The sequence below is a fragment of the Thermobia domestica genome, chromosome 3 (genome assembly GCF_964235325.1).
Source record: "Thermobia domestica chromosome 3, izTheDome1.hap1.1, whole genome shotgun sequence".
Lineage (NCBI taxonomy): Eukaryota > Metazoa > Arthropoda > Insecta > Zygentoma > Lepismatidae > Thermobia > Thermobia domestica.
In genome coordinates, this window is record NC_137456.1 from 57,134,502 (window position 1) to 57,157,683 (window position 23,182).

At 36.1% G+C, this 23,182-nt stretch overlaps 1 protein-coding gene across 1 annotated transcript in view; it reads left to right on the forward strand.

Annotated features, from left to right (window-relative positions):
- The first annotated feature begins 12,076 nt into the window (after nucleotides 1–12,076).
- The window catches only part of sdk (sidekick cell adhesion molecule), a 270,789-nt gene continuing 259,683 nt past the window's right edge, over nucleotides 12,077–23,182 (forward strand). Inside the window, exon 1 of the mRNA XM_081750916.1 lies at nucleotides 12,077–12,720. Coding sequence (XP_081607042.1) covers nucleotides 12,576–12,720 — 145 coding nt within the window. The 5' untranslated portion in view covers nucleotides 12,077–12,575. The remainder of the gene's footprint in view (nucleotides 12,721–23,182) is intronic.

Below are 23,182 nucleotides of genomic sequence, written 5' to 3' on the forward strand. Positions count from 1 at the left end.
CTTTTAGCACTTTTTCTTTCCTGTGCTTAGAACTTCAATCGATTTGGAAAGTAAGGAGGGGGAGGCAGAGTTTGTAAATGTTGATGATACAACTTTTCTCTACCAACAACACTGTATTGTTTGTTAATGAGAAAGGGAGAGAATGATAGTTGATACCAGGTCATCCATCAACTGGAAAGTCTGAAATGAGAAGTTCAAGAAGATCTAGGCTACAGATATGTTGTTTCTCCTTCCACTGTGATTAGTTGCAGTGTCCACTCTTCAGTGGAATTTTCGTATCATCGACAAACACAAATTGGCGATATACCTTGGAGACAGGATTTCCTTGCAAACACTAATAACAGAATATTTTATTTTATTTTATTTTATTTTATTTTATTTTATTTTATTTTATTTTATTTTATTTTTTTAGATAGTGGAATTTAACTAATTTTGTCTTAACATAAAGAACCAAGATTATTTCACACAAAATGTTACGCTGACATTATTCGGTTCTAACAAGGGAGGGTCACAAAGTGGCTCCGCTGAGATCCGAACGAGACAATTGTGTTTCCATTTGATATGTTATATCTAGACGAATCTCAAAATTATACATGCCACCGGGCGGAATATCGTGAGTTATAACATATTTTGTAATGTAAATCTACAAAACTGGCCGAATAGTTTGAACCAGGTTATTTATTCGGAAACACTTGGGTAAATGGAAAGCTTGGTGAACACTTATCCCATCATTTTCAAGGGCACACTTTTTGGGATAAAAAGTTTAAATGGGATACCGGACTTTTTCCTAGCTTCAGCAGTTTGGTATGTTTATCCTTTTGACAGGCCATCTTGGATTCAAGGTGACCATAGATTTATTCAATTAAGCTTTTGTTTACATTTTGACCCTTCGCCACTTTGACAGGGTTGTCGTAGAAAGTCGAGATTTGCTCCGTCTTCTTTCATTTAACAGCTTTTAAACGGTGTGCTACTTAACGCCCCTTGTCATTGAAACTTTTGAGTTGGATCCCACCTGGGACCCTGTGGGGGCCCTGGGACAATACGTTTTAACTTAAATTGTTATATTTTGAAAATAATTCCACACGTACTTTCCTGTTTTGTCTCACCGTTTCCATTTTATAGGGATGGCCATGGACTTTTCAATTAAGTTTTTGTTTACACTTTGATCCGCCGCCATTTTCCACAGGGTTGTCGTAGAGAGTCGAGACTTGTTCCATTTTCTTTAATTTTACAACAGCTTTCAAACGATGTGCTACTTAACCCCCTTGCCATTTGAAACTCTTGAGTTGGGCCCCGTCTAAGACCCTGCTGATGGCCCTGGGGCAAACTTTTTTTTTACCCCAAAAAGTGTGCCCTTGAAAAAGATGGGACACGTGTTCGCCAAGTTTTCCATTTACCCTACAGTTTCCGAAGAAATTGCTCGGTTCAAACTATACCTCCATGTAATATTTTGTAGCTTTTACATTACAAAATATGTTGTAACTCACGATATCCCGCCCGGTGGAACATATAACTTTGGGATTCGTCTAGTGATAACATATCAAATGCACACACAATTTGTCGTGCCCACGAATGGTCTCAAGGGGAAATAAACCTTCGTGGCCGACTGGTAGGATTTTTAGTGTTTTACTATTCTCACCCGACGAAGTCAACTTTCGAAAGGAGAGTGAAACAGACACAATAAAACGAATCTTTCAACTGAGAGATTGAGAGAGAAAAAAATAAAGCGGCTCGAAAGATCTGAGTGAGCTAAGAGGAGGATATCTGACTTCCATATGTTCTTTCTATTTTCTGATTTAGAATTTTAAGAAAACAATGTTCTACATCGTAATTAACAAAGCTAATTGTCGTTAATTAATTAATTTTTGTGGAGCGCGGTAAAAATTTGTGCAATTTTTAACAATGGATTTTGCAGACGCTAAAAAATTGTCTCGTTCGGATCTCAGAGGAGTCACTCCGTGACCCTCCCTTGTAAGACCCTTAGTCATTACAATTTTACGCTCACATCATTCGGTTTTAAGTCATTAGTCATTAAAATGTTAGGCTCACATCATTCGGCTCTAAGTCCCTTAGTCATTAAAATGTTACGCTCACACTATTCTGTTCTAAGTCCCTCAGTCATTAAAATAATTATCCATATTAATTAGATTAATTTAGTAATGAGACCAGTGGCGCCCCATGACTAAATCCAGCATGATTCACACGGCGTAAGATAAAGTGACCATTTTCCTGGAGGTTTCGAAGTTTGTAATATTCTGAAATAGGTTTGTAGTGACTAGCATAGTTTCGTGAGTTTTCTAGGGGACTCCCGTCTCCTCCCACATTCTCACTCCAATAATTCTTGTGTCATCATTCACTTGCCTTCTCGTCGTCTCCCTTCGCTTAAAGGGCATACTCGTACAACGTTAAACTGAAAGATGTAAGATGATGGAATCCAGGATATCACCGTATCTTATTTGGTTGGGTTGCCCAAAATTAATATGAATTCGGGTGTTTTTGCTTTGACATATAGCAGTCGCCATAAAACATATTGGTTGTATGTCTTGTTAGTATCAAAAGCTCATGTTTAGCACTTCGTAGATTCATACTCATAAGAAATAAATATATCTATTTTATTTTATGTCTGAGATGTTAGGAAGCCAAATCACGATTTTCGCAAAATCTACCTCAGCGTATTTATCGTTAATTCGCTCGCAGAGGAACCCAAATAATTCGAAAATCAATAAAAGTGAAGGTTAAATTATGGCAATATGAGCACATATACAATGGAAAGTTGGTTCAAAAAATTCTGTTCTGTTGACTTACGCTTGAGGGATAGGCAAAATTACTAATGTCATTCGGTTGTGGGAGACGACGAATTGAAGCTGATCCCCGAAGCAGATCAGTGGAAAACGATATGACGAGTTGCAGAGAAACTAAGCGTAAATCATTTAAAGAAACTATAAAAAAATGAAAAGGCGAACAAATAAATTGAGAACCAAAAAAATCGACGCTTTGGATCTGCTCTACACTGCTACTACTTCTGCGCTACGGAAACGATCTATTTTTTAAAAACATATTCTCACATGTAAGGAAAACTAAATCTTGTGCGGCAACCGACACATCCTGTCAATGATCAGTCGATCTTCATGTAGGATTATCATATTTTCAATAAAGGGTACGAGCTACTGCACTAAACTTCCTCATTCTCACTTCTTAAAGTGAATCATATCATGTTGTAGTTATTATGGAACAATTTGTTTACGAACACATTTATAATGGGCTTTTTCAGAAAACGTATCAAACTAAACTCATCCCACGAGCAAACTACATCTTGCAATTAAAAAAAAAATGTATAGATCATATCAAGATTTGCTAAAGAAACATTTCTGTATTTACAAAATGTAAGCAAAATTGCCTGCGTTGTTTTTGAGAAAAAGCCCAAGAGCAAAAACACCTTTTCTGGATTTTTAAATGAAAAATAATTTATACCATATTGTAAGTTTGTAAGTGAAACTTTCTTGTGATATACGAACAAATAGAACATATAACATTTTCGGAAAACTTCACCCGAAGGAAACTTATCGCCTAAAGTAAACTTACCCGTTGTAGGCTTCTACATAAAAAAAAAAAAAAACACTTATGTTATATGTATATAGAGCTATTAATAAAATATTTATTTATAAAATATAAGTAAAATCATATGAGTTGTATTTCAAGAAACTCACCCCAAGAATAAACTATTTCTCTTAGAGTGTTCCAGGATAAATTAGTTATCCCGTATGGTCAGGTTATTAGTGAAATACAAGGCCGTAACTTGTGGGGGCAGGGGAGCAACTGCCCCCAGAGAAGCACCCCGCCGTTCGAAGGGGGTCCATTTTAAGACAAACTTTTCTCTCTCCATGTACGATACGAACATGAAATTATAAATGAAGTATTAAACAGGTTCACCACATTACATAAACAAAACAGCACACAAAAGGTAAATAAAACAAAATGAGTCGTGGGTCCATTTCAGTAAAAAAAAAAAAAAAAAAAAAAGTCTACTATTAGGAGCCCTGTAATATTTATTCGTATACCTTTGAGATTTGTCAATATTGTCCCCTTAGTTTGTTTGTCATGTATGGAACGGCCCAAGGACGTAACTAACGGCCCCACAGACCTTGTCGTGCGGGAGGGCCCACAGGCTCCGGGTGGCCATAAAGAGTAAGAGAAAGATGGAAAGAGGAGCCCAAGAATTAGAAAAACAACTTTTTCTAGTTGGCCTAAATATGCGTGTTAATGCTTATGCCCCAGAAAAAATCTAACATACGGCGCTGGTGAAATATCTATGAAATATGAACAAACTTGCCTGAGTCATTATTGAGAAGATCGTCTGAAGAAACCCACTCAAAGAATAAACTACCTCCCGTAGATTTTTCAAACCAAATGAACTATGTCGGGTTATTAATGAAATATTTTTATTAATGTAATACGAACAAGATCGCCTGAGTTGTTTCTGAGAAAGTTGTCCAAAAAAATAAAAACTCACTCACAAGAGCAAATTACTCCTTCTTAATTTTCCTCATTGAAATGACTTATCTTACACCACAGTTTGGGATTATTAATAAAATATTGATTTATAAAATATAAACCAAATCGTTAAAATCGTTTTTGAAAAAATCGCAATTTTTATTTTTTATCGTTCAGTAAACTACCCTTATATTTAGGGGAGGAAGAAAATTAAAAAAAAAAAAGAAAATTGAGAATCACATAAAAGTTCAAAATTTGGTTCAGATACGTTGAACGCTATGGCCTCTGGGTGAGTGTATATCAGAACAAATAGACGGACAGACGTAGAAAAATAACTTTTTCGACATTTATGGAGCATGAAACGTATAAATCCGTTCGATTATTTTATTTATTTCGAATTCGATTTATTTTTCACTATCATTATACTTCTCTCCTTTCGTCGCTTGAAAATAAAAACGAGAGAATTTTGAACGAATTATTTTTCTGACATATTTTCTCCAATCTTTAATTTTCTTTTCTGTCCAAAATACGATATTATCACAGTATTCTGTATATGTTATATTTTCACGTTATACAAACCTATTTATATCAATTTTACATCCACGTTACTTCTCTCGTCTGTCCACATTTAACTCATACTTATAAATATTTTTGACTTAAGTTTATAAATCAAGTATAGTTATAACTAATGCTAGAGAAAAGAATCTTTTGGTCTAGGCGCCAGTTCTGAAAACAAAAGGTCATAATAATATCAATCTAATTTGATACATTGGTCTACATGTTTTGGCTGTAAATTAGCAAGATGTCAGATTTGTATTTCCGGTCGCCATGGCGACCTAGCACTTGGATTTTTTTTTAGCCCTACTTACAACCTTAATGTCCAACACAAATACAAACAACATTTAATTAATACAGAAGCGATGAAATATCGTTCTATTCTTACTAAAACATTTTCACTAAATACAAATTGTCTCCACTTGAAGAAAAGCTGGTCTACACAGGTTGGAAGTTGGAATAAGCTTGACAACTTTACTTCTGAATTCAAACTATCAAGTATCACAAGCACAATCTTCTGCTAAGCTAAGGCAATCTTTCTTTCAGAAGATTTTGCCCGGGAAGAAAGTATATTCAAAATATGATGAGACTGCACAGGAATACTATGTGCTAAAGCATATAACTAACTCAAGAGTGACATGTAGTAGAAATTTTACTTATCCCAGATCCGGAAGCTGGGTTGGGGGTGATTTTAGTTGTCGGCTAACTTTCAAGAGCTTAGCCCTCCGAAAGTATGCCTGGAAGAAACATTGTACTGAGATATCGAAAGGAAGAAGAAATCTGAAAAGAAAGCAAGAAAATGAAATGAAATTTTAAAAAATTCAGTTTAACGTCTGACGATTATGCTAAAGAAGTGAATAATGATGGAGAAATCGGTGGAATGAGAATGTGGGGGCAACGGGAGTACCCTGAGAAAACCCACGGACACGATGTTGTCCACCACAAATTTATTTAACTGCACAGAGAAAAATCCGTTCTCCGAACAGCGGTATATTGTACAAATATACGGTATCCTCTTGCTTACTATAGAAATCAGTACGGAGCATACGCCATCCGTATGCTACATAGGCACTGCCCTTAGATGTTACATCATGCGTTGCAGGATGTCTGACATCTAACAGTTTTCCGTATATCACATGCATATATGTACTTATGTTACCTTCGTTAGCTATATGTTATATACGTCCATTTGTATGTGAGATCCTGACCACCTACATTGTTTCATACAGAAAGCACGTATAGATGGAACACTTATTGAGAAAATATTATAAAACATATGTTTTCAGTTATACGTCTGCTGTACGTTAAGTCCAAAAACTACAGGAATTACGCATGTAACCTATCTTTTTAGATACGCCACCTACAATTTATTCTCAGTGTGGGGATCGAACGAGGAATACCACACATTAGAGGTAAACATTCTACCTCTGAGCCACCGTGTTCCGAAAAGAAAGCAATAGAAATTAGCTGTAGACCATATTTCATAACATAAAAGAACTACATCGTGTCATTAGTAAAAATAAATCGAAGAAAATGATCTGAAATTATTCTTAACCGCTTTTTTCTGTAGGATAATTTGCTTCATTTCAAGCAAGAGTAGGAACAAAATTATTTTCGCATATGAGGCTATACATGTTTTATTTTCTGACAAGATTCTGCAGTTCTACAGTAGACGCAAGAAGAAATTCAATAATCATGAACTTTTAAGATGACCTAATCTTTATTGCCACCTATTGTCCTAGGTATTACAACATTTTATGGTGCAGTATCCAGCTATCACATTTACATATATGAAGTAATACACAGTATATCACAGAGAACAAATTTAATTTCTGAATATCATTGGAAATTATGCAGTTCTTCCTTCCTTTGAGTTCTCCACAAAAGGAATCCTTATCGTTTACTTTTGGTTTTATTATAGAAGGTATGAGACATAAAAGCAAATCTAGTCGTAATGCTGTACTTACTTTCAGCCCGCCCTCGTAAAAAAACTTTCGAAGTCCAGTACATTAGCAGAGAACAAACTTTTTAAGCAGTGTGCCATACCCGAGCTTACAAAGTGCCTAAGCGCTGCGGTTCATTGTGATTGAGCAAAAGGAAAGACGAGAAGAAGGACAAAATGGACACTTTTTAACATCGGATGTCACATCTAAGAGTTCTAAATAATCAGCCATTGCAGATACAATGATCATTGTTTGCCATAATAATTATTTTCCGAAGGCTCTTGAGGGAAGACAGTGTAAAATTAAATGTTATCATTACAAGCTAAGAGGGAAAAACTAAAATATGTACTAATTCTTCTATATTAGCATATTATTACATTAGGTATGTCTTTTCCCCTTAGCTTGTAGGGATAAAATTCTTTTCGCAAGTTCCGCCACTGGAGAAGTGGTAAACATACTATTTGGTTTCATGTTTCAGCTACGTAATTACTGTATATAAGGTTTTCTATCCTTCCAGATTCATTGATACAATTAACTAAATCATCATTTTAAAACAGTGATGTCCAAGTGGCGACTCGCAGGGCAAATTCGGTTCACAATTATATTTCATCCGGCCCGCGAGCAAGAGTGAGTGATTTTTTTTTTTTTTTTAAACGATGTGCGTAACAGGAAGCAGCACCATTTCAAATTTTGCTTTGGGTGGAACACCCAATGTAAGTAAATTTTATCAGTTTAACATCCCATGATTATGCTTGTTAGACTTAGGGAGACAGATGCTTTAGGGAAATAAATAATGATGGAAGAATTGGTGGAATGTGAAAGTGGGAGGAAACGGGAGTACCCCGAGAAAACCTACAGACACGATGTTTTTTCCAAATTTATTTGGCCGGGGATCGAACCATGGACACCACGCACCAGAGGTATGTGCTCTACCACTGAGCCACCATGCCTTCCTGTAAATAGACAATCACGTTTTTCATTGGTATATTATTATATGAACAATTAAAATGTATATAAATCTCAAACGGATGAGGGGCTGAATTGTCTTCTCTGTAGCCGCAATTGACGCCCCTGGTAACAGGGAGAGAGAAGACAGGCACCCGCTATATACCTGGGTATAAGACGACTTTTAACTACGAAAGCACAATAGTTCCTTTAACCTTTGGTTACGAGGCCCATTCTGCAAATAAAGCCTTTGCTACTTACAGGCCGATTTTAAGAAAAATGCAGACTTCACAGAGCTACTTGCAACTGAAATGAAATTTTTGAGTTTTACGTCCCACGGTTATGCCGGTTAGGCTAAAGGAGACGGTGATCATGAGAGATGAATGAAATGGTGGAATGAAGAAAGTGGGAGGAAACGGAAGAACCCCGAGAAAACCCACGCACACGGTGTTTGTCCACCACAAAGTTCACTTGGCGGGAGCAGGGTTTGAACCCGAGACCCCAAGCACCAGAGGTGAACGCTCTACCACTGAGCCACCGCGGCCCCCTACTTGCAACTGTTCGTAGCCCAGAATCTAATTGTCTTAGAGACATGAAACAGAAAGCAGGATATGGAGATGAGAACAAATATTCAGAAAATTATGATTTATGCAAATGCAGCGAATCGTAGCTTCAAGGAAGGGGGAAGAAAAATGGAAAATGGCTCCCAGGTAGTCAGTGGCGGCTTTAGAGGGTAGGCCGGGTAGGCACGGGCCTATCAAAAATTTTGAAAAATGTATAAACGCTAAAAGATATAGTAAAGAGTAAATATATATTTTTCACTATTTATTTTAATGTTAGATAATTATTTAACAAATAGCATCAACCACTACTGTAAAAGTAATTTCCTAATGTCATTAATCAATCAAATATGTACATGTATTTATAAGCGAGGGGGCGGGCCTACCCAAAATTAAAATAATAAAGCCACCATTGCAGGTAGTGTTATCCACGAGACGAGAAATTTCTCATTTCATCTCGAAAGGGAGACGAGAATCGAAGCGAGAAGAGTATTTTTTAAATTTGAGACCAGATAAGAATTTTCTCGTGTGTATGAGACATGAATTTAGAGTTTAAGGTAAACTTCAATTATAGGTGTTTCTTTAAGGATCAAAGCGGATATTTTGCAATTAAGTCGGAAAAAGCATTAAAGAACAACGCAGTGACGTATGCAAAATTACATCAAAAGATGGTTCAAGCACCCAATCTCATATTCTCACAGAGCTATCGTGATTTTAGTATACATATCTGAATATAGTCATGTTTATTTTCCATAATAGCCTGCTCAAATAGAATTAAATCCCAAATCCCTTCTCGCATACGCCCTTATAACGATGAACCAATCTTTTCTTTTATTAATTATTGGGTTACTATTTGTTTCGATGTTTCCTTAAGATGTAGGCAACCCATCGATTTTAGTTGTCCTGCGGTTTGCATAAGAAATTAGAAACCAACCAATCTTGCTATCTATCTGCCAATTTTAGGATTTGATCATGATTGCTGAAAATTGATTGAGGCTTTACGCAAGCAAATAACTGTCCACTGCACTGTATTATTTAAAAAAAGTCAATAAATTTATTACAGGTGATGATGGTTGTCAGCTATGTTACTCGGAGCGTAATTAATGATTTTCAGTGAGGTTAATACTCTTTAGTTTATAATGAAACCTCCTTAATGAACAACTCTAAATTCCATACACCTCTATATTACGGACAGGTTTTTTCCCCCGCAAAATATACTTCCATATGTATTATTAAAATTCCTTTTACGGACACTTTCAGATACCGGCGGTCATTTTTTTTCTTTCTCAGCGTTTTAGTAACCTCTTTATTACAGACAAAAGTTATTCTCAATTCACACGTATTTAATACAGAAAATACTGTATGAAAGTTGATCTGTGACCAGGGACGTACGCAAGGCGGGGGTCCTGGGGGTCCGGACCCCCGAAATTTCGACTTTTGTATACATTTAACCTAAGTTTAGGGGCAATTTTAGGAATTTTAATATAAAATACTCTCATATTGAGTTTAGACCCCTCCCGATATAAATTCCTGCGTACGCTACCTCCTGTGACGTGGTACAGTAGACAGAAAATTCGTTCTCCACAAAATGTCTTTTGACATAAGTGACTTCAGGTGATGACATCACACACTAAATGATGGAAGAACTGGTGGAATGAAAATAGGAGAAAACGGGAGTACTCCGAGAAAACCCACGGACACAATGTTATTCACCACAAACACTTGGTCGGGTATCGAACCAGACACCTCACGCACTAGAGGTAAGCGCTCTACCACTGAACCACCGTGCCCTCTTGTGCAGTGACCAAATATACCACTTTGTGATCTATGATTCAGAAGATACGCAGGTAGTCAGACCCATGACCCACCAGACACGGTGGCCCAGACGGACCTGGTGGGAGCCGAGCAAAACTGCTGTGACTCGGATAAACCCAGATACAGGAGTAACCCGGTGTGACTCGGACAGATTCATGATCTGAAGTGAAATGCCCCCTATAAACTCATGATCCAGAATGACCCAGACAGACCCGGAGAAGGAAACTTCGTCATAAACATGGGAAGTATGTGAAAGGCTGCAATTGTAACCCTAATAAACACAATTCTGTTCTATCTTCTCACTAAATACATAATTTACTTTCCCGCTTGCAGGGACATGGGTTTAGAAGTAAATGCAGAGAAAACTAAATACATGGAAGTTCGCCGGGATTGTAATACTGCAAATCATGGACGCGACAAAATATCAAATAATACTTTCAACAAAGTGGATACTTCCAAATATCTAGGTTCCAATATTAACAGACTAAAATTATATCCCCAAAGAAATTAAATATCGACTGAAAGCAGTAAAATTTGTGTTATTTCAGTTCAAAATCTTTTGTCGTCGCGAATTCTCTCGACGAATTCGAAGTTTAAAATATATAAAACGATAATCATGCCTGTTGTGCTGTATGGTTGCAAAACATGGTCGCTTACTCTGAGGGAAGAAAGTAGACTGAAAGTATTTGAGAACAAGATCCTGAGACGAATATTCGGACCCAAGAGGAACAGGAAACGGGAATGAAGAAACTTCCTAACGAGGAACTACATAATTAATACCGTTTACCAAACATTCTTCATTGTTAGGGTCATCAAATCTAGAAGGTTCAGGTAGGCAGGTCATGTAACCAGAATGGAAGAAAGTAGGGACGCTTTCAAAGTTTTGACTGGAAATCCAATCGTAAAACGACCATTAGGAAGACCAAGGCGCAGATAATAGGACGATATTAAGATAGATCTAGCAGAAATAGGAATACAAAATAGAAACTGAATCCAGATGGCTAAGGACAGAAGTCAATAGAGAGATTTTGTAAACATGGTACTTTCGGGTTTCATAGGTCATAGAATTAGTTAGTTAAGGTTGCATTTAATCAATACCTATATTAACGATGATCAAACTCTAGAACTGCAAACTTTATTGCAAATATTATGCGGGATTACTCTATTTCGTTTAGCTTTCTGATCCTAAAGAAGCCATCATTTTTATCAAGTTATAAATTAAAGATTGAAAAATGAGAAATAATTTATTTGGCTGTTTCTTACAGATTTTTTTTTCTAACATTTAATGTCCGGTAGCTAGTTTTCATTACGGAATAAACCTAATAAATTAGACCAAAATTTTCTTCTTTTGATGCTCAGTTCATGTTCAAATTCAAATGTATGTTTTCTTATGATTATTTATAACTGTTCCCCCAAATGAATTGGTACTGCATTATTGATTATATAAACACCTTTTAAACACTTTACACACACACACACACACAAACCTTATTTTGTCAAGAGATAGAAATTTTTGTACATTAATAAATGATAAAAGTAAGTTTTTTTTTAATGTTAAAAGAAAAAAAACTGAAATTTAATTCGTCAACATACAGATTTATTGTACCGGTACAAGAACAAAACAATGATGTTTAGTTTTGGGTATCTTAGTGTAAATATATCTGAGATGTCAACACTCTCACATTGTAAAATCTCTTTTGATTGGTGGAGTAGACCTTTGCGCAGGCGCAGGAAGTGAGAACTCAAGCGTGCGTGCATTCCAGAGTTCGTTTGTCCGAGAATCGCTGCCGCTCCGCGACGAGAAGGCGAAGAGAATGATGTGGTTTTCTAGTGTGTTGTAGTGGCTTCAAAAAAAGTGTTGAAAGAAGTGTGAAAACGTGTTTGTGTGATTTGTTTTCGGCCATTTTTGGTATTGAAACGGAAACTATAGGCTTCCAACTAAGTTATGGAAACTTAAAAGAATTATTAAAAACTCAACAATACGAAAAAGTAATTGTCCAAAATGTGTATGTGTGTAACTTATGATTGTAATGTTTACGTGTACCGTTGCTTTGTTGAGCTTCCAGTTCTTGGCCGAAAGCCAACGTGGGTCTTGAGGAAGAACTGCAGGTTCTGTGAGTGAAAAGCAAACGTGTTTTCATATAAGTTCAATGAGAAGACGGAAAAAAAGAATGCAATACTGTAAGTGTATTGAATTTTGAAACAAGAAACGAGTGCTGTTCGGTATCCGTCCGTTAATAAATTCTGTCTGTGTTATGTTCAAATCATGGAACCAAAACAACAAAGGACTTTCGAAGTTATCCTAGACAATTCGAAGGACATCCGTCCGGCCAGTGTAAAACGGTCACCACGCCTCTGTTGGCGAGATTCATTGTTGATTGTGTGGCTTATTTTGTCCTTTTGTAAAGCTGGTAAGTTCATGATTTTTAGTTTCATATCCGCATTGTGGATTATTATATTTTCTGTTAGCCGCTTAGCGACTTTTTACCGTATGCAGCTGTCATGAGGCGGCTGAACACATGATTTATCAATCCAGGTGTTATGATGTATTTTTTAAAAAAATCTGCATCTCCTTTCACCTTTTAAAATACCGGTTGGGTAAGTAAATAGTTGCGTGATAAAATTACACCAAGTTGCATTTAGGACAATAAATATATTATTTTTTGAGTATTTTGTTACTTATAGCATCTGCTTATACATCATTATCATTATCACTATTAAAATTATATTTAAATACGCGTATGTTATGAGTGTAATTTTGCTAGTACGTACTTTTATAAGTATTACCAAAAATGCTAAAGAAAAAGAAAAACGGGCTTGGTGAAAGAGCACTTACCTCTGATGCGTAAATTCCCTGATTCGATCCCGGCGAGGTGTTTGTGGTGGACAACACCGTGTCCGTCAGTTTCCTCGGTGTACTCCCGTTCCCTCCCACATTCTCATTCCACCAATTGTATTATGATTCATTTCCCTTAATCATCATATCCCTTAGCCTAAATCGTGGGACGTTAAACTAAAATATTTCATTTCAAAAATGCTAAAAGTCTGGTATGTAAGCATTGTACGTTGTTATATTGTTTCAGTGTAAAATAGATATTGGTCTGTATCTGAAACATTTATAAATAAATAAAATTATTATTTGGGCTAGTGTTTCATCAACGTTGTTCTAAATAATAATAATAATAATAATAATAATAATAATAATAATAATAATAATAATAATAATAATAATAATAATAATAATAATAAAACATCAAGGCTGTGTGGTTAGAATATGTCTTTCGACACTGTGATTCTAGCTTCGATTGCGGGCTGGAGTTCATGTGGTTCGGATACCACGTTAAGCTTTCGATCCCTGCCAAATTACAGCCTCAATGCTCAGAAAGAAAAAAAGAAATCCCTGCTGAAATAGGACCCTCAAAACAGTCTGGCCGATCAAAGTTGGATTATGGTCATTCTACTAATGATCTTACTATAATCCGAAGCAGAACTGCTACACTTAACTGCAAATGTATATCAACAGGTAAGATGCAAGCTTCCAGAAAATTGTGTGGGAGAGCGGGGATAAAAATATGAGGGGTTACAGAGGAACACTATTTACCCAAGTACGTGCCAAGAGTAACATGTAATCGCAATTTAATTTACTTCAGCTCAAGGTGAAGGGGAAACTATCTCCTGCAAATATGTATTGAAAAAACACTTGTAGTATGCATGGGGGCCCGAAGATTTTCTAGGGGGCGCATCTCCTGGTTGCTGTATTACGTTTGGTATTTTTTATTTATATTAAGAAAATCTTAAGAACTTTAATACATTTTCGTGATCCAGGAGGGGCCCGGCCCCCTTGCCCCACCTTCGGGCACCCACGGTAGTACTAGTATGTCATAGTGTGACAAATATGAACTAAATCTGGTTACTTTGAGTGAGCTGTACTTTAGAGTTCTAATTATCTGGTTAGTAATTCAAACGAAGTTAATTTGGGTGAATGGGGGTCTGGGGGAAGGAGCCCGAAAACGCACCTGTGCAGCTATATAGGCCTACCCTGCCTAGACTAATTCCATGTTCAGTGCTGAGAAATAGAAATTCAAATGTACTTCGAATAGAGAAAATTGACATTGACTGTAATAACGCCCACGAGAGAAATTTAAATTTCAAGATCGCATGCCACACAACGCATTGAAAAAAAAAATGAAATGTGACATGCGATCCCGATCCCAGCCCGCTCCAAGTGAGCTTACACCGTATGTGGGGGTTTTCTTGGGTTCGCCCGTTTCCTTCCACTTTCTTCATTCCGCCATTATCATAATCACCTTCTCTCTTTCCTTCTGAACATAATCATGGATAATTAATTTAAAAGAAAAATGATTTTAACCAGGTCCACAGCTACGGTGGTAGAGAATACAGTTGTCCAAATGTGTTGTTCTATGATTTATACTGAGAAATACTTAAATATATCTCTTGACTGTAAAGCCATTGATAAATAATACAAGATATAGGGAAGGACAAGTATATGGAAGTAAAAGGCCCTTAGGGTACGGAAGAGTAGAAAACTGCGGCAAACTAATCGAAAGATTGGTGACCTGAGAAGCAGCAGCCTTGTGAGATATTTTGAGTTCACCTTTCAACTAACTTGACTACCAGAGATGTAGCCCAAATTAACTCTTACATTTTAATTTAAGTTTAAATAAAATATTGTTCAGAGACAAGACACTGATCAATCACATCGAGCTGAACAACGTAACATTTTGTGGGGAAATTCTTATGCATAGTTTTCGAAAAAAAAAAAAAAAAGACTTTGGTGGCGTTCGTTGCCAGTAATAATTTGACACTTTATTTTGATGGAAGAAATTATTATTTATCGGTATGTACTACTAAGTATATGTAGCAGATTACACTGTTAACTGACAGATTGCATCTATTGTTTGCCATTCCCTAATAGTGACATGCATACTAGGGTGGACCGAAAAAACGTAGAATTGTTTTTCAAGTTGTAATACCGCGTAAAAGTTGCGAATTGGAGAGACAAACAAGAATTTTTAAGAATAATCAGAAATGCATCAAAAGATTGCGATTTTGACCAATAATCAGTTTTTGGATTAGGGATACCAAATTTTTGAACGGCCCCTACAGGGTCTCTATTGGTCACGAAAGTCATGAAAAAGTCACAAAATCAGAAAACGGTCGTGAAAGTCAAGAAAAAGTCACGAAATTTAGCTTTTGGGTCACGATTTCTTTTTATCTGTACAAATATAAGTGTAGATTGGAAAATTTTGTTCTATAAAACGTCAAAACTCTCCACCAAAAATGGCTATGGTCGGCGTTGTTACCAAATCGCAAGCAAAGCACGCTTCTATCGCATGCATGAAACTTCGGCCCAATTCGCACCCAAATTCGCTATTGAGAATGTGACTAAATTTTATGGTTTGGGAAAGAAAATGTAACGAAAAAGTCACGAAATTTCATTTTGGAATTTTAGTAGACACCCTGCCCTAAGTTGAGTTTTCGTATTTTCTACGGAATAAGCACATCATACTGAGTTAACTGGTAGTTTGGGTTTGACTACACTCTATATAAAGTCTTTCCAGCCTTAGAACAAAGTAGACGTAAACAAAGCTAAATGTATTACTCCGCGGCTCACACGTGCTTCGACAGCCAGAGAAGTGAACAGCAAGATCGTCTGCTTACTTACTGTCGTCTCAATTTCCAAAGTGTAAGGCTACAGTTGGTTGGTAAATAATTAATGTTGGAAATATGTATTTTATTAAATCGTTATATAAACGAGATTGCCTCTGTTCCTGTTGCCCTCTTTTGTGTTTTATAACACGAGATGAAAATGGATTATTGTCACACATCATCGCCATGAAACTCTGCATTCTACAATAATTTTAAATGAGTGGGATAGGCGCGCGAACGCATACGCATGCGCAGTAAATACTATAAGTCCAAATACGCGTGAGGTTGAAATAAAACTACATCTGTTGTTAAATATTATATATATTGCGTTTTTTTTATCACAAAATGCAGGATAAATTCAGATATATTTATTTGAAATTATTATTTTAGTAGGGATTATATTGCGGTAGGATACGAGTGCAGTGAGACCAACAACCAATCACTGGTCATCAATCTGCTGGTAGTCAGGTGGGTTTGTTTACATCTACTTTTTTCTAAGGCTGGAAAGAGAATAGTTCTCCAGATATAAGGCATACAAGAAAATGTTTTATTGAAATATATTGGAGCTTTTGATCCAAAAAGGAGTAAAAAGAAATAAAAATCGGTTTATATCTTCCGGTCGTGCCATGTGCTCTAAAAAGTTTGCCGGACTTGGAAAAAATCACATTTCTACGATACTTTTTATCTTACTTGTCAATATTTAAATGCAATAGCGCTAGTTGAATATTATTCGAACCGATAATGATTTAGAAAAAAGAATTATTCAAATCGGTTAAGGTACTCCGCTTACGCGACGGTTGCCAATTCTTACAACGAACATCTGATTTTCTTAGAACACGATACGGAGCTTTGAACGGACAAGGAATGCGCGTTCATTTCGTCGTGCTTGTTATTTAATCTTCTTAGAATTAAATAAACTTTAATTAGCAGTGTGATAGCAACCAGGATCAATCATATTTACAAGAATGCGACACGTATCACCATCATATTTCTTTTCTTTCAATATCGTGCATAGATTTTACTTACATCACTCAATGCTTCTAGTATAATATCATATATCCGCACTCTGGGACACGCCGCTCGAGTTCTGTATTCGTATCGTAAGGTTATATTATTTTTAATTTTCCGTAATATTATTTTTATTTTCCTGTAATATCTCTTGTATAAAAAAGGAGGTGCAACTAAAATCCGGTAAACCTCATTTGCGTATACCACTTATTATTATTATTGTTATTATTATTATTATTATTATTATTATTATTATTATTATTATTATTATTATTATTATTATTATTATTATTATTATTATTATTATTATTATTAAGAATTCTGCCTTGTGACAGGTCCTGGGACTAATGAATTTTTTTTCGATTTTCAGGTTCCTCTTTTGACTCCCAATATTTTCTTCTATATTTCAAATCATCGATCACTTTTCCTTACTTTTTTTCATCTTTTCTTCTATGGCAGTATGAAGAAGACAATTTCTTCGCAAGATGTGTCCAATCCAATTGGCCTGTCTACGAAGGATAATGGGTAGAAGCGTCCTCTTCTCTCCTATCCGTTTTAAAACGTCTTCGTTTGTTACTCTTTCAGCCCATTTTATCTTCTCCATCTTCCTCCAACACCACATATCGAAGCTCTCTAAATATTTCTTCTCTAACTTCCGTAATGTCCAAGTCTCTGAGCCATAAAGTCCAATGTTCCAAATGTAGCACTTAAGCAATTTCATCCTTAGTCCAATATTAAGGCTGCTAGTTAAGAGTGACCTTTCCTTGTTGAATGCTTCTTTGGCTATGACAATTCTCGACCTGATCTCTCTGGTGCAGTACGCGTCTTTCGTCAAAATACTTCCAAGATATTTGAAATGGTCGACCTTTTCCAGTACTTTTTGTTCTGCTCTTACCCGTAAGGGCAAATTTCCACAGGGTATTCTCATGACTTTCGATTTTTCAATGTTGATTTTCATTCCATATAGTTTCCCAGTGTCAACTATCTTATCAATCATCTCCTGTAATCCTTCTTCGGCTCTAGCTATAACAATCACGTGCCACTAATTACCCAATGTAATTCTTTCAATAAGTCACAAGCATATTGTGCTGTGTATGCTAGAACTTCGAGAAGAAAGTAATAATGGGATACCAGTGACGGCTCTCAAAGCAAATCACATTAATAAACATTACAATATACAAGAATGTAATTTTACATTGATTTGCATTGTGATTTGTAATTTAGCATTATGATTTGTAATTAAATAACATAATGTTTACCGATGTTACCTCTCAAGAGCCGCTTCTCTGTATTACATAGCAGGGTTGGCAAAAGCCATGGTTTTTATTGAAAAAACAAAACAAAACAAAAAAAAACGTTTTTGCCCTATGTATTTGTATTATATATGGACAGAAATAAGTTTGTTTCGCCTTGGTGTTATTATGTAACAACAGGGTTATGCTGGAAGGGGTCACCTAAGCTTAAAGCGGAATCCAGACTGTTTCTCGGCTTACATCGAAGAGAAATTGTCCATTTGGACACGAAACCAGCACTAATTGGCCACAAATGCTATGAGTGCCGACTCACTTACGAAGGACTCCTGATAAAAATGCGTTGTACGCATACGTACTTGTTAATATAATTGTCAAGAGTCATTTCGGAAGGACAAAAAGATAAACAGTTCCACAAGTAAAAGTATTATACAGAATTATATATAAATCGGGACACTCCCGCCCTAGCCATTGGGAAAATCCTATTTACTTAAAATGAAAAATGAAATGAAATGAAATCTGTTAAGTTTTACGTCCCACGGTTATGCCGGTTAGGCTAAAGGAGAAGGTGGTAATGAGAGATGAGTGAAATGGTGGAATGAAGAAAGTGGGAGGAAACGGGAGAATCCCGAGAAAACCCACGAGCACGGTGTTTGTCCACCACAAGGTCCACACGGCGCGAGCTGGGATCGAACCAGAGACCCCAAGCACCGGAGGCGAACGCTCTACCACTGAGCCACCGCGCCTCCTACTTAAAATGCATTTGCGTGTAAAATTTTACGGTCAACGTATCATAATCAGTACGCTAAAACCGAGGTATTAAATTATAAATTTGTTATGTAAATATCATTCAATAAAATTACAACAAAGTCCAATCCAAGCTAATGTTTGAAGTTACGTATGTAGACAGTCGATAAATTTTGCCAATTTCTATCAATATATTTAAGCAATCTTGGCTTCTTCATGAAACAACAGGCATTCGGGCAAGCAGAAATACACAATTTGGTTTCGTTTCGTATGTACCGAGGTTATCAACAGGCTTAACATCCTTATGAAATACCGAGGTTATCAAGGAGAAGACTTTCGCTTAAGTGATACCCGAACCGCTACTTGGTTTACACTTGAAAGGAGGGCTGTGGTTCGACAGAGAATTGAACACGGGACGCCTTGATTAAAAGGTGAAAAGGATATAAAACTATTGTAGATGGTTTGGTATGTGGAAACGTCACCATGAAGTTCACACGAATTAAAGCATTTTTCTTTTTCTTGTTTAAACCAGCCAACCCTGTTATATAGTAGAATATTTCTGTATTTGACATGATAGTCACGTACGTTCTTTGTTTCAGTGATTTTTTTAAAATGAGTACATTTCACCCAATTCGTTTCATTAGTGCATAATTAATTAATGATTAATTGTAATTTACTTACAATTTAATCAAAAAAATGATACACGTAAATCTGCTGTTAAGATCTACTTAACATTCAGCGACAGTTTTTCAAATAATATTCAAAATTTATATAATGTATGAATATATTTAATTTGCCAAGTGATGCATGTCTAATATTTACGAAATCGGGTTGATATTTTTCTATAGTTGTAGGCAATGAGGATTTCAGATTTCCCCCAGAAGGAATTTGAAAAAAAAAAAAAAAAAAACTGGGGATGAAAATAAAATACTGGTAATCTAAGTTGAGGACAGTCATAGAATTGCTTCGGGGAAATTTTATCTCCTGAACCCGGAATATTTTTTTAGTTCCGGAGATTAAACTCCGGGACCACGCACTGAACTCGTCACTGAATAGGTAAGTTATGCATATAAGTTATATGTTTTTTAATGTGACTAGCTGAACCTGCGCTATTTATACAGCGAACAGTTCTAATATGAGCGTGAATCTCTTCCCCACTTCTCACTATATCTGTGCAAATCCCTTTACGGACACAAGTAAAGGATACGAAGACTCAAAAGGAAAAAAAAAAATGAAATGAAATCTTTGAGTTTTACGTCCCACGGTTATGCCGGTTAGGCTAAAGGAGACGGTGATGATGAATAATGAATGAAATTGTGGAATGAAGAAAGTGGGAGGAAACGGGAGAACCCCGAGAAAACCCACGCACACGGTGTTTGTCCACCACAAAGTTCACTTGGCGGGGGCTGGATCGAACCCGGGACCCCAAGCACCAGAGGTGAACGCTCTACCACTGAGCCACCGCGGCCCCACTCTCAAAAGGAGTGAATTGCTATAGACAAACATATAAATGTAGTATTTTAATGTATAGAACGTTGGAGTGAGTTTGTGGCAGACTTGGATAAGTGATAGATTATACCAAATGCCTCTTTTTTTTCTTCTTCTTATAATTCCATATCTGAGTATTCCTCATTGTGGGTCCACAAACATTCGAAGTTGCCAGCTTACAATAGGATTGTCATTCAGATTAAAGCAAAGCGCCTGAAATGCCCATCAACCCGCTATACGTAGCTTCTGTACTGGTTGCCTTTCGCAAGGGTATCAATCTTAACGTCCTATTGGCAATACCTACGAGTATGAATCTCCTTGTCATTCCTCACAACATCTCTACATGTCTCTTTACAGACACAAATGAAAGACGTCTTGATAAAAATCAGCAAGGGGTACCATAAAGGGGAGATTTTATCGATTATTTTTTCAATATCTCGCACCGTTTGCAAGATTGAGCCCATTTCCGGTTGAAGTCTCTAATTCGTTTATGATCAGTGTTTTCTTTCTTCTTGCATGCAGTATATAGTAAGCAAATACATGTAAATACACACTTAATTGTAATGTTGGTGATATATGGTGTTCATTGGACAAAACACTCCAAACAATAAAGACTCATCTTAGACTGGAGAAATAGTTATCCTTCATTTTTCGTTATGAGTTGGCAATGAAACAAACGTCTGAGAGATATACAACCCCTGTATACAAATATGTGGTGTTGGAATGTATAACTCGTAGGATATGATGTTTCTTTCTTTAAAAAAATCAACACTTCCAGTGTACCCCTAGAAAATGTAATAAAGAAATAACGGCTTTGTTTTTTTTTTTAATATCCAATTAGAGCTGAACAATCTACACAAAATTTGAAATCGACCAGCGAAAACGGCACTTTTCTACAGGGTATCTACTGATACTGGAAATACTTGAATTATACTGGAATTTAATTTTGATACTGGAAATACTGGAAATATACTGGAATTTTGATCCACATACTGGAAAAATCATGAAACTGGTAATTTGTCAACAATACTTGTATGTAATTGTTTTAATAGTCTTAGAAACAATTTTGTAACCATTGAGATTGTAATTTTTTTCCAAAGCAAGAGTTGTATATATTTTGTAATTAGACATTTAAAGCAATGGGTGGAGTGGAGAGCTGTGAGGGGAGTTGGGTGGTCCTTTAAAAAATGTTAAAAAATATCATTGTATTTTAAAAAAAATCATGGTTAACTAAATTTATTAAAAGTAAAATATTATTTTGATAGTAAAACAATTACAAACCTGAAATCATCAAGAGTGTGATTATTCCTAAAGAACTTTTTTAAAAAAAAATCAATGTATTAGGTACAGGAATTTTGCTAATAGTAATACAGAATATACTGGAATTATGAAAATGAAACTCAGTAGACACCCTGTTATAGCACTTGTGGTTTTCGAGATCTCATTTTCGAAAGAATTGGAGATAAACGTAAACTTTTCTTGACCACAAACGTACAAACTTAGCGTTTTAATATATAGATATTTGGGAATAAAGATTCATCTTATATCTAGGTTTTATTTCTGTTATGAGCAATTATTATTCTGCTTTAACTAATAATTACTCAGTTTCTCATACCGATATTTGTTTCTTTGACCCGCAAATATATGAGTAATCATTGCTGTGTTCGCACATCGTTAGCATAACACCATATATATGTGGTCAGTTTTGGATATCGGCACTTATAATTCGTTTTATCATTATTGTCTTTATAAAATATAATGTTCTAATGATGGTAGTAAAGTACTTATCTTTGAAAGGACACAAGAAATTTTGCGGTTTTATATTACACAGAGAAAGAACATAACTATGCCAGACGAACTGTTATATCACTGATGATAACTTGACGCATCAGAAAATTGTGGAGGCAGAGAGGGCGCCTCGTGGTTATTAATCACGGCAAGTGATTCACGGATGATATGCCTTTTTTCCTTTCCGCTACCCAAAAGACATTAAAAAGCAAAGTTCAAGCCAATCTAAAGTGAGTCTGAATCGTGCTGGAGACTCGTTCGATGAAGGTCATCGCCTAGGGTCACCATAATCAAGCAGGCGTCCAGCAAACACCAATCCTTTGCCCTACAGACCGGAAGGCTTCTCTAGTAGGTCACGCTCTCATGCAGGGAACTTCCGCTTAGGTAAACGAGGCGTTGAATATTCTCCAATGCATAAACATATGTGTAATACTAATGTAAAATCTTTTAGCAATACCTATTGCAATGATTGAAAATATCCGTTCGTGTTCATAATTGCGTATTAATTATTATTTTCAATTAATTTCCTTATCTACGTTGTAATGACAAAATGAGATAAAAATCCCAAAACCGAAGCACAAAAACCTTCCAGTTTAATGTTCCACGATTATGCCATTTCGGCTAAGGGAGAGATCTAAGCACAACTCACAAGCTTAAGGGTCTTCACTACAGCGAAATTAAACTACCGCTAATTTTAGTGGTTTTTCTGTAATATCTTCAAAACAAATAAAAATATTCGAAAAGCAAAAACGTAGTGAATTAGATAACACGATTTTGCATGTGATACCTTTACCGCAATTCACCTATCTGCTTTTGGTATGTCGTTATTTACAGAACCCGCAAAAAATGCTAAATCTACCTATAGTTGCAAATCGAAAGCGAATAGATGAGTTGTGATAACGGTATCACATGCAAAATCGTA